The sequence below is a fragment of the Mobula birostris genome, chromosome 25 (genome assembly GCF_030028105.1).
Source record: "Mobula birostris isolate sMobBir1 chromosome 25, sMobBir1.hap1, whole genome shotgun sequence".
Taxonomy (NCBI): Eukaryota; Metazoa; Chordata; class Chondrichthyes; order Myliobatiformes; family Myliobatidae; genus Mobula; species Mobula birostris.
The window spans coordinates 38,261,538-38,274,784 of record NC_092394.1 but is presented as its reverse complement, the minus strand read 5'-3'; the positions used below and the strand labels follow the sequence as shown (position 1 = coordinate 38,274,784).

General features: G+C 41.5%; 1 protein-coding gene across 5 annotated transcripts in view; it reads right to left on the bottom strand.

The window, feature by feature from the left end:
- The window catches only part of LOC140187591 (caspase-1-B-like), a 60,677-nt gene that overhangs the window by 16,313 nt on the left and 31,117 nt on the right, over positions 1-13,247 (bottom strand). For all 5 annotated transcript variants that reach the window (XR_011883120.1, XM_072243048.1, XM_072243051.1 and 2 more), the window contains one exon: positions 6,517-6,645. Coding sequence is in view for 4 of the 5 variants with exons in the window: in XM_072243048.1 (XP_072099149.1) it covers positions 6,517-6,645 (129 nt within the window). In the remaining variant the exon portion in view is untranslated. The remainder of the gene's footprint in view (positions 1-6,516; positions 6,646-13,247) is intronic.

The window sequence follows — 13,247 nt, the reverse complement described above, 5'->3', positions numbered from 1 at the left end:
ATTCCCCGCTGGGAAGAAATCAAGAGCTTAAGGTTGGCGGTAATTTTTTCAATTAGTGGTTCTCTACCTTTCCCTGCTCATAGCCATCTTGTGACTTTCATTTACGTCTGTGGCCCCAACCCGCCTTAGTCTCTATTAGTTGTTAAAGTTTTATGTGGTCAACTGCAATAAGTATTCTAATATAGGGTCAATATTTATGTTTTAACAGGTTATAGGTATTGCTATATGTTAAATATAATTTTACCGATGCATGAGAAAAATAAAACTGTTTCAAAGCTCTAAATAGGATGTTTTATTTATAATACACATAATATTTTTCCAACCAGCAACAAAAAGCACTTACTACTGTTACTTTGGGTATTTTGTGAGATCCTTGTGACTCATGTAGTCCAGCGAGTTTTTCAGTATCTGGTTGCAGCTTGGTTAAAGATAATCAAAGATCACCTCTTTTCACAACATCACCACGGTTAAGAGCTTTTGATAGCAGATGAAGAGCTTGACTAAAACCACATTCAGCTAGATAAGAGATGGGAAACCCAATATAAAACAACTCTGCTTTCTCCCAAAGTTGTGGTAACTTATTTTGAACATCACTAGTTATCCAGAAATGTTGCTTGCAGTGTTTGGACCTTGCTTGAGCTGTTACATCACTCTGCAGCTCAGTAAGATATTCTTGCAATGTGGTGTCAACATCATTCACATTGACCCCAGATAGGTCCACCACCCAGTCGAGAAGATGCATCTCCAGCAAGTCTCTGAACTGAAATTCCACATCAGTGTGCAGTTATTTCAAATGGTCCAGATATACAATGCAACTCTATTTTAAGAGTGGCCAGTGATGAAAATTGCATAAACTTGAGACGTCCAATATCGCGCTGAACAGTTTGAGTTTTCCAAGGAAAGCAGTAATAGCCTCTTTGCAAGATATGAAATTGCAATTTTTCCTTGTAACTGTTTGTTTAATAAATTCATTTTTCAAGTATATCCAACAGGTAAAATTACGTCAGAGTTAGCAGCAACAATTTGCTCTCCAAGCAGCTTATCACTTACAGATGCTACAATACTATCCTAAAGTGCAACAAAGCCACCAAGACAATTACCTTTAGATAACAATCAGACCTCATCATGTATTAATAGCCATTCAAAATCTTCTTCGCTTTCCTCACAAAGTTGTCAAAAAAGATGATCTTCAAGTGCATTTGATTTGATGAAGTTGTCAGGCATTATTACAGGAACAAGGGTGTCATGCAAACGTCCTCTCAGTTTTTTTGCAACCAAATGTTGATGGTGAATGACACATTATATGCAAGGAAATGTCAGAAACAGCATTGTTTAAATGAGCAATGAATCTTCCCACCGTTGAAGCAGCACCAACAGTTGTACAAGCCATTATATTTCCTGCCTGCAGTTTCTGTTGTAAGTTTTACTGTTATGAACGGGAGTGCATATGACACTATTCAAGCCATTCCCTTGAGCAAGTCAACAGCATCAAGACATGTTGATGAAGTGTCGGATGATGTGGAAAAACAACTAGTTGCACAACTGCAAGTTAAGAAGTTTTTCCTGCAAATTGATTGAATATACATCTAAAAATAAAACTAACTTTTTAGGCAGTTATCAGATACATGCCATAAATATTTGTTAATGCTATTCTATATGCAAATTCTATTTGGCAATAAACAGTGTGTACTCACTAAGTATGCCAAGTATCAAAATATGATCGCTAAAGATAAAATAATTCAAAATATGATAAGTGCCAGGGATTTAACGGAAGCTGTAGTGTTAGATAGTGACTACACATGTTCTATCCTCTCTGCAGTTTCGTTGTTTCTGGCAGAGGACTCCACTGCAATAAGTGCAGCCTTCGTGTCACATTTTATAAGTATTATAACATTCACAGGTAAGGAATGCAAACAGAAGCAACCTCCTGCTTCATACTTGCTGACCGGCCTTGCTGCAGGCAGCCTCGCCCAATTTTCAGTATGCTTGCGGTACTCATAGCTGTTTCAAGTAGATGACTACAACATGGGTTATGCCAGGCTTTCCATATTAATCACTTTCTGATAAGGGTTTTGATATGGAAAACCTGGCAACTTCTGGCAGTCTTTCAGTTAGAATTAGATATAGATGCTTCTCAACAAACATGTAATTATCGATAACAAAGTAACCATAATCATTAGCTGGTGGACCATGTTGCAGGGTCACATCCGTCTGCTCACTGTAGAATCAGTGATTTGGGGGTGGATGTGGAGCAGGGCTCAGCGGGCTGCCTCTAGGGGTGTGAACGGTGAATTGTGCGTGGTCTTGCAGGAGCAGAGATAATGACTGACATGCTGCCTTCCACCCCCTACACACACACAAGCTAAGCTGTTTTGCTGCCTAATTTGGCATATTTTCCCATTACTTTTATTTGGGGTTCCAATTCAATTACATATTTTAATTTATTTTTATTTATATATTTTAGTAATATTTCATTAAAACAGTAAATTTATCATAGCGCATTCAGAAACTCCTGTGACCCCCATTTTCTTGATTTTTATTTGTGGCCCCTACAAGATCCAGCACATGAATTAATGAAAAACTACACAATAGAATCAGTGAAAACTGTACACAAAGACTGACAAATAACCAATGTGTAAAAGAAGACAAACTACAACTTTAAAAATAACCAAATAAGCAATACAGAGAACACAAGTTGTACAGTCCTTGAAAGTGAGTCCGTAGGTTGTGGGATCATTTCAGAGTTGAGATAAGTGAAGTTATCCACTTTGGTTCAGAATCTTGATGACTGCAGGGTAATAATTTCCTGAATCTGGTGGTGTGGGACCTAAGACCCATGTATCTCCTTCCTCATGGCATAGTCCTTGACGATGGATGCTGCGTTCTTGAGATAGTGCTCCCTGTTGATGTGCTCAATGGTGGGGAGGGATATGTCTGTTAGGACTGTGCTGTGTCCACCACGTTTTGTAGGTGTTTCCCCTCGCGCATTGGTGGTTCCATACCAGGCCATGATGTAACCAGCAAGGGCTCTCCATCTTGCATCTATAGAACTTTGTCAAAATTTTAGATGACATCCCAAATCTGCGCAAACTTCTGAAGATAGTAGAGGTGTTGCAGTGCCTTCTTTGTGCTGGTATTCACGTGTTGGCCTCAGGGCAGAACCTCTGTCATGATTACACCAAGGAATATCCAATCCTCTAATTAGGATTGGCTGAGGGACTTAGGCTTTCCTCCTCCTGTAGTCAACATTCAGCTCTTTACTTTTGCTGACGTCGAGTGTGAGGTTAAGTGGCACTATTTTCAATCTCCGTCTTGTATGCTGATTCGTCACCACCTTTGATTCAGCCAACAAGTTCAAGTTCATTGTCAATCAACCATACATTTGTATACAGCTAAACGAAACATCGTTTCTTGGGGCCAAAGTACAAAACACAGTACATGTAGTCACACACAATCACAAAATAATATTAGCACAAATACCTGAGAGACATGGCCTGAAGATTGGCAGGTTGACATAAAATGTAAAGTGCAAGTTTATGTAAACCAGCGTAATGTTACAGATACTATTATAATAAAAAGCAAGCAGTAGTATAAATATGTGAAGCAGCAGCAATAAAAGATGAAAAAGCCACCAGGGCATTCAGATATGTGTGCTGGGTGGCAGCAGGGTGTTAAGGACTCCAACAGCCTGGGGAAATAAGCTGTTACTGAGCCTGACAGTTCTGTTCTTAAGCTGCGGTACCTTCTGCCTGACGACGGGAGGTCAAAGTGATCGTGGGAGGGGTCGTTGACCATGTTGGAGGTAAGATGCATGTAGCTCTTCTGATATATGTGCTAAACGGGGAGGAGAGAGACCCAGATGATGTTTTTAACAGTCCTGACTCTCTGTTGCATAATCTTGCGATCTGATGCATTGCAATTCCATTATCAGATGGTGATACAGCTGTCAAGACACTCTCAATGGCGATCCGGGTAGAATGTAGTGAGAATGGGGGGGTGGGGGGGTAGGGGAGGAGCTTCATTTGCCTCCGTCTTCTCAGGAAGTGGATTTGCTGCTGTGCTCTCTTGGCTAAAGAGGTTGTGTTGAGGGACCAAATGAGGTATTCGGAAGAGGCGTTAATGTGCAGTCGTGAGTGGTCAGCCTGCACCCCTTCCTGAGATTCACAATCATCTCTTTAGTCTTGTCCACATTGAGACTCAGGTTGTTGTATTTACACCAGACCACAAGCCACTCCTTCTCCTCCCTGAAAGCTGTTCCAACATCGTTGCTGATGAGGTCAACCACGGTTGTGTTGTCTGCGAATTTAATGATGTGGTTAGAACTGAATTTAGCAGTATATTCGTATGCCAGCAGTGTCTACAGCATACAAACCTGGGGCTGCCGGTATTCTGCGTGATGGAGCCAAGGATGTTGCCAGGAAGGACTATCTGTGATCTCTTCTTCAGGAAGTCCAAGATCCAGATCTACGAGGGAAATGTTGAGACCCAACACGGACAGATTCCCACCAGTTTCTGGGGAATGATTTATTGAAAGCAGAACTGAGGTCAATGAACAGCACTCTGACAAAGGAAACGCCATTGTCCAGGTGGGACAGGACTTTGTAAAGTCTGGAGGCTATGACGTTGTCAGAGGACTGATTTGGGTGATATACAAATTAGGAGGAGTCCAGTGTAACAGGAAAGCTGGATTTAACGCAGTTCATGACCAGCTAGTTCAAGCACTTCATTATTCCTGAGGACAGTGCCATGGGATGGTAGTCATTGAGGCAAGATACAATCGGCTTCTTGGGCACTGGGATGATAGTAGTGGTGGTGAGCCTGCGGGGACAGTGGTCTGATTCAGGCAGATGTTAAAGATGTCAGTGAAAACATCTGCTAGCTGGGCTGCACAGTCTCTGAGCACACGGCTGGGTATGTTGTCAGACCCCACAGCTTTACATGGGTTAATCCTGGCTAGGATCTTCCTCACAGGATTACAGCCTTACAGCCTGATAGAGAGCGTTCACCATGGTTGGAAGGGGAGTCTTTCTCGTCAACACATCAATTAGTGCATCAAAATGTGTACAGAAGATTTTCAGCCCGTCAGGAAAACAGGTGTCACTGTCATTGATGCACAGGGTGGTCTGACGACAGTGGTGTCGTCTGCAAATTTAAATATGGCCATGAGAGCTGTACTTAGTCATACAGTCCTAAGTATAAATTGAGTAGATCAGGGTGCTAAGCACACAGTTGTGGTGCACTTGTGCTGATGAAGATTGTAGAGGAGATGTTATCAATCCACACCAACTGGGTTCTTGCAAGTGAGGAAGTCAAGGATCCAGTTGCACAAGAAGGTATCGAGGCAGAGGTATTGGAATGTAGTGATTAGTTCCGAGGGGATGATAGTATTGAATGCTGAGCTGTAGTCAATGAAGAACATCCTGGTGTATGTACCTTCATTGTCCAGATGTTCTGGAGCTGTGAAGAGCCAATGAAGTAGCATCTGCTTTTGATTTGTTGCTATGGTAACCAAACTGGAGTGGATACAACTCATACCTCAGGCAGGAGTTGATATGCTCAAGATCAACCTCTCAAAGCACCCCTTTAAAGTGGATGTAAGTCACGGGTTCCAAACCTGGGGTCCACGGACCCTTGGGGTTAACAGTACCTGTCTACAGCATAAAAAGGTTGGGAACCCCTGATGTACAATAAATGCTGCTGGAAGATGGTCACTGAGGCAGGTTACCACATTCTTCTTGTGACTGGTATGATTGAAATAGGTGGGTACTTCAGACTGTCAAAGCAGGGGTTGAAGGTGTCAGTAAACACTCCATCCAGTTGATTAAAAAACCGTGTCCACACTGGTTACAGAGCAGTTCCAAAGGATGCGCAGCAAAAACAAAGGAGAGGGAGGACATGGTGATCCTCTGTGTGCCTGGGAACTTCCTAAGTGATAATCTACCCTATCTAACTACTTGTGGTGATTGACCCCAATTTTCTGAGTTGGTACACTGATCTAGGGGCCATGCAAACTATCTTTTGAACCACATGTAAAATACTATAATCTTTTTAGAGGTTTTTTAGGGTCACAAAAAATAAAATCCCTGAAAACTGGCAAAAGTCTATTTCCAACACTGGAAGTCCCTGTTAAGATAATCTGTAATAACCATGTTGAATAGGAAATGCTAGAAAAAAAAACTCAGCTGTTCTACTTTAAATTGTGGCAAGGTAGACTTTCTGTGCACTTGAGTTAAGAGCCAAGTATATTATTTTAATGACAGGTGTAAGTATTTACTCTTTTGCTAACAAGCTTCTCCCACTCCTAATTGTGGTAAATTGAAACAAACCTTTAAAGGACATGAGATTTCAAACAGGTCCAATCTCTCAGATCCCTGTCATTTCTTCTAGGTTCCTGCCAGTTCCAATCTCTTCAATTTTCTGTTACCTTCTTTAACGGCTAACCAAGTTAGAATGTTCCCAGAAATGAACTCAGTCATGCTGTTGTGAAACACACTTATTCATGAAGTGCCTGTTTACCTGGAGTGGTGGAATAGAAACAGATGAAGTCACTTTCCCGGTGTACTTGGTAAAAAGGACCTTCTTCTTCGTAATCAATGTGGGGCTCAGGAGTTGCTGAATCACTGACATAGGCATGACCAAGGTTCCCTGCAAAGCAATTGCACAACTTATTGATGGAGATTAACCTGTGGCAATAATACAAACAGCACATCATGACTGATTAGTATTTTTCCACTCAGTAACATTATTTATGAGAACACACTGGATCACCAGGAACAGCCTTTCTGGTAATCTTATCAACATTCCCTCTCTATGACTAATTTAAGATGGAAAATAAAAAGCGAATCATTTGCAGCAATATTGAACTATTTTTTATCTACATTGAACCAATGAAATTGTAAAGGATAACCACTGTAAAATGGATGCTCTCATAAAGGTGAGTTCTTGTAGCCTGGGGATCAGTTGCCATTTGGTACAGTAAGTGATTAAGTAGTAAGAATTCTGCATTTAGAGTCATAGCATGCTTCAGTGCAGGAACAGGCTCTTTGGCCCATCTAATTCATGTTATTCTGGCTAGTAACATCAACCTGTACCTTGACCATAGGCCTCCATAACTCTCCCATCCATGAACTTATCCAACTTCTCTAAAATGTTGCAATCGAACCTGTAAATGTATGGATCTATTGCTTTTCGAGCAATGACCCCCCCCCCGCTTAGCACTATGTATTGATCTGTTGTCTGTGAGTGTGCTATTGCCTACACATCACATTGTTCTTTCACTCGCTCGCTGCAATGTGAATACACCAGTTAAAGCCATTTCCTTTGTGTGTGCTTTTATTTAATTGATATGTAGCTGTGCACAGACACAATGGGACCCACGTCCACCATTTCCTCTGGCAGCCCATTCCACAGTCGCACTACCCTCTAAGTCAAGGGTTCCCAACTTTTTTTATGCCATGGACCAACCCCCCCCCCCCCCCCCAATATTAATCAAGGGTTCTGTGGACCCCAGGTTGGGAACTCATGCTCTAAGTGAAGATGTTCTCACTCAAGGTTCCCTTAAATATTTCACCTTTCACCCTTAACCTATGACCTCTTGTTCCAGTCTCATCCAACCTAGGTGCAAAAAGCCAGCTTGCATTTACCTTATCTATACCCCTCATAATTCTGTATGCCCCTATCAAGTCTCACCACATTCCCCCATACTCCAGGGAAAATATCCTATCCTATTCAACCTTTCCCTATAACTCAGGTCCTCAAGTCCCAGTAACATCAGGGATGATGCCTGGGTATGTCCAGTCCAGTGGTATTTATACCCCTGTATTCCGTCGTTCCTGATTGGTTAGTCCTCATCCAATCAGGTTTCCACTCTCCCACCTTGCTTACAGTCAAACTCCAGTTCTTACTTAGTGCGAGACCTTTGTCTTTGTTAAAATTCTTTTCCTCTAGTTTTATTTCACTGGCTTCCTTTACCAGGTGGCCTCAAAAGCCATTGGCATGGGACAATAGTCTTGTGCTGTCGAAGCCAATCCTATGGCCATTGCAAATGTATGTTCTGCTATCGCTGATTTCTCCAGGTAACCCAAACATATACACCTCCTGTGCTTCTTGATGCGCGTTTCCACTATGTGTACCGCCTGGCTGATGAGTTCCTCCAGATTTTTGTGTGTGTTGTGCGTGTATTTCCAGCATCTGCAGATTTTCTCTTGTTTGTGATCAGAATGGGGAGATGTGATTTAAGTGACTTTGACCACAGACCGATTGTTGATACCAGACGAGGTGGTTTGAGTATCTTAGAAACTGCTGATCTCCTGGGATTTTCACACACAGCAGTCTCTAGAGTTTACAGAGAATAGTGTGAAAAATTTGAAAAGAAATCCAGTGAACGGCAATTCTGTGAGCAAAAATGCCATGTTAATGAGAGAGGTCAGAGAAGAATGGCCAGAATGGTTCAAGCTGACAAGAAGGTGACCGTAACTCAAATAACCACACGTTACAATAGTGGTGTGCAGAACAGCGACTCTGAATGCACAGCACATCAAACCTTGAAGTGTATGGGCTACAGCCAGTAGAAGACCACAAGCATGCACACAGTGGCCACCTTATTAGGTAGAGGAGGTACCCAGTAAAGTGGCCACTGAGTATATATGGAAAATTGTCATTGTGTTGTTTCAGTTTGAAGGGGGAACAATTAAGGAGTAAAGATCAGCATAAAATTCATCCTATGATTAAGAAAGGAAAATATGTAAAATTGTTTGGGAAATTAAACTAAAAGGTTTGCCAGTAGATGAGCAACAATTTCACAAAATACAAAACTCCACATAAATATTGATCCACCTATCGCCAATTAGGTTGAGGACGCCATTAGATAAAAAGAAGATGATCATAGTGTGGTCAAGGAGCAAAGTAAACCCAAGGATTGGAAGTGTTTTAGGAAGAGGTAACAGACTGCCATGTATCTTATAGAAATGACAGACCATTAGATCAGAGAGAAATGGATTACCAAAAAGGAAAAGAATCACAAAAAAATAAATCTTAGAGGCAAATAGATGGGAAGTTATGATGGAAAAATTAAAAATAATAGAGGAGTTGGCAAATGTCTGACTACATTGCAGCATAGTAAATGCAGCAGAGATTGTCAGGAGTTTGGATTTAAAGGATGGTGAGGCACAGAAAATCATTCTTATCACCAAAATAAATTACTGGGGCAACTACAGTGAATAAAAGCTACCATATTCCTTGAATCTAATAACTTGAATCCTAGGAACCAGAACAGTTGGCGGTAGTGATAGTGGAAGTATTAGTTATGATCTTGCATAATTGTACTGTCCTAGCTGACATGCAGAACATTTAACATTTATGGAATAATGTTCAACACAGTTAGTCAAATGTTTTTTTGTTCCTGCCTATTAGTAGGCACCATTTGCTGGGCCATGGTCCATTTGTAAATTATATTATTGACTAAAATGAAGAAGTAAAGTGTACTGTCTCCAAGTTTACTGAAGGTACAAAGCTAACTAGAAAGGTAAACCAATGAGGAGTAGGAGTAAGGAGTCTGCAGTGGCAGACAGTTGCGGTTAGCAAATGGACAAGTATTTTGTAGATGAAATATTAATTTTGAGACTTTGGTGGGAAAACTAGAAAAACTAATTTTGTCAAGACAGAAAGAAGTAGTAAATGTAAATGCATTGACAAATCTTGTTTTGCATACAAACATTTAGGAAGGAAGTTGTTTGTCTCTCTCAGAAGGGAATGCAGGAGGAGATCTTTCTGGAGTTATGTAGAGCTCCAGAGAGAATCCATTTGCAAGGATAAGTAGGAAACTGTAGTTTGATTCCTTTGATGAGGGGAGAAGAGATTGAACATGTTTGTTCTGCAGTGACTGTGGCAAGATTCATAGCTAGATGCTGATAAGATTTTTACTCATATTGTAGAATCTGGAAGGAGGGACATGGTCTCAGGATAAGGAAACATACTTCTGGACCAAGATGAACTGACAATGTTTTGAAAAAGGATCTAGTGCTCTCCCAGCATATATGATAAATAAACTCTTCTCAGGCTTCAAGCTGTGAACAGGTATCGATTATAACTCATGTGTTGATGACAAAGTCTGCTATCTTCATCAAGTCTCGGCCCAAAATGTCAAATGTTTACTGTTTTCCATAGATGCTGCCTGGTTCCCCATTCTGATGTTTAGTCTGAACAACAACTAAACCTCAGCAGTTTCTGAGATACTCAAACCACCCCATCTGGCACCAACAAACATTCCACAATCAAAAGCAATTACATTACATTTCTTCCCATTCTGTTGTTTGGTCTGAACAACAACCGAACTTCTTGATCATGTCTGCATGTTTTTATGCATCGAGTTGCAGCCACATGATTGGCTGCTTAGATATTTGCATTACTGAGCAGATGTACAGCTGGACCTAATAAAGTGGCCACTGAGCGCATAATCTCCTAGTTTATCATTAGTTCACTGCAATCAGATATCCTCAATAAGATTACATAACTCATGGTGAAACAAAGCTTGATTGAAAAATTAAGCTTACAATTTCACAATAATGTGGAGAGCTATATTGCATGTCTGTACAGATGTCTATACTAAAGCTTTCAGTAAGCTGCAAGCATGTAAAACATTATTTGTCAATGATTTAGATAATGGAATTGACGGCTTTGTGGCAAATTTGCAGATGATACGAAGATAGGTAGAGGGGTAGATAGTGCTGAGGAAGCAACGTAATTGCAGCAGGACCTAGACAAATAGGAAGAATGGGCAAAAAGGTGGCAGATGGAATACAGTGTGGGAAATGTATGAAAATGCATTTTGGTAAAAGGAATAATAGTGCGGACTTTTATCTAATGGGGAGAAAGTTCAAACTCCAGATGTGCAGAGGGACTTAGGAGTCCTCGTGCAAGACTCCCAAAAAGTTAATTTACAGGTTCAGTCGGTGGTAAAGAAGGCAAATGTAATGTTGGCATTTATTTCAAGGGGAACAGAATATAAAAGCAAGGAGATAATGCCGAGCCTTTATAAGATACTAGTCAGGCCACACTTGAAGTACTGTCTACAGTTTTGGGCCCCATCTCTCAGAAAGGATGTGTTGTCGTTGGAAAGAGTCCAGAGGAGGTTCACAAGGATGATTCCAGGACTGAAGGAGTTAACATATGAGGAGTGTTTGGCTGTACTCACTGGAATTCAGAAGAATGCGGGAGGATCTCACTGAAACCTACCGAATGTCGAAAGGACTAGATAGGGTGGATGTGGAGAGGATGTTTCCTGTAGTGGGGGTATGCAGAACGAGAGGACACAGCCTCAAAATTGAGGGGCAACCCTTTAGAACAGAAGTAAAGAGGAATTTTTTTTTTAGCCAGTGTGTAGTAAATCTGTGGAATGCTCTGCCACAGACTGCGGTGGAGGCCAAGTCCGTGGGTATATTTAAGATGGAAGTTGATAGTTTCCTGCTCGGTCAGGGCATCAAAGGATATGGCGAGAAAGCAGGTGTATGGGGTTGAGTGGGATCCAGGATCAGCCATGATGGAATGGCGGAGCAGACTCAATGGGCTGAATGGCCTAATTCTGCTCCTTAGTCTTATGTAAGGAAGCTCTGATGTATTAGTTACTGCAAACAAATGCATAAGTAACAAGTTGGCTTAATTTAGAAACACAAACACGAGGAAATCTGCAGATGCTGGAATTTCAAGCAACACACATAAAAGTTGCTGGTGAAGGCAGCAGGCCAGGCAGCATCTCTAGGAAGAGGTACAGTCGACGTTTTGGTCCGAGACCCTTCGTCAGGACTAACTGAAAGAAGAGCTAGTAAGAGATTTGAAAGTGGGAGGGGGAGGGAGAGATCTGCCAGTGGCTACACATTTTAATTCCACGTCCCATTCCCATTCTGATATGTCTATCCACGGCCTCCTCTACTGTCAAGATGAAGCCACACTCAGGTTGGAGGAACAACACCTTATATCCCATCTGGATAGCCTCCAACCTGATGGCATGAACATTGACTTCTCTAACTCCCGCTAATGCCCCACCTCCCCCGCGTACCCCATCCATTATTTATTTATATACACACATTCTTTCTCTCTCTCTCCTTTTTCTCCCTCTGTCCCTCTGACTATACCCCTTGCCCATCCTCTGGGTTCCCCCCCCTCCCTTTCCTTCTCTCTGGGCCTCCTGTCCCATGATCCTCTCATATCTCTTTAGCCAATCACCTGTCCAGCTCTTGGCTCCATCCCTCCCCCTCCTGCCTTCTCCTATCATTTTGGATCTCCCCCTCCCCCTCCCACTTTCAAATCTCTTACTAGCTCTTCTTTCAGTTAGTCCTGATGAAGGGCCTCGGCCCGAAATGTCAACTGTACCTCTTCCTAGAGATGCTGCCCAGCCTGCTGCGTTCATCAGCAATTTTTATGTGTGTGGCTTAATTTAGATGTGTCCTCAACAGATGTTTGTGAAGGTAAACATCACAGGAAATATCTTTCAACAGGTTTTAGACTGCTGGTGAACTCAAGACTTTTTTCCAACCAAGCATATGTGATGTGCAAGTGATGGGCATAGAAAATTTCTACAGTGGATAACAGGATTTTTATTGTATACATTTCTCTGACATTAAGTGTAGCTATTGAGGATGGAGATGGTTTAATTAAAAGGGAAGTTGTGTCACTCAAATTGTGGGAGATGTGATTTTTATTATAAAAGGAGAAGCAATTTACAAGGATCCCCAGCATGCAAGGAACTCCAAATAGAATTGTCTACATCAGGTGAGGGGTGGGGGGTAGAGAGAGGGAGAGAAAGGGAGAGGGGGAGAGAGGGAGAGGGAGAGAGATTGATTGATTGATTGATTCCAGGAGCTGCAGTTAAAGAGTTAAAGTAAAATACAGAACACAGAAGTCTTATGATCTTATTAGAGTACTATAGTATTTAGTGAAATATTTTGTATCATTCCCTTGGTACTTTCATTTAAAATGTTATTAGTAGTGTTGGTATTATTTCATTTGTTGAAAAACTGAGAAAGAGTTCTTGACTATACTGCCCTGTCAGCCTTAATTGGTTTTCCCACACATCTGGGACCAAGGATTAACTCAAAGGATAGTTATTGTATAAACCACATGCACAACCTTTCCCAATTAATTCAATGATGTTCTGCTCCAACAGGCTGTTCTAAATGCATTCCATGAACCGCCCCCCCAAACTATTTCTTTGAAAATGATTCATCCAACCTGTATTAGGTTAAAGTCCCCCA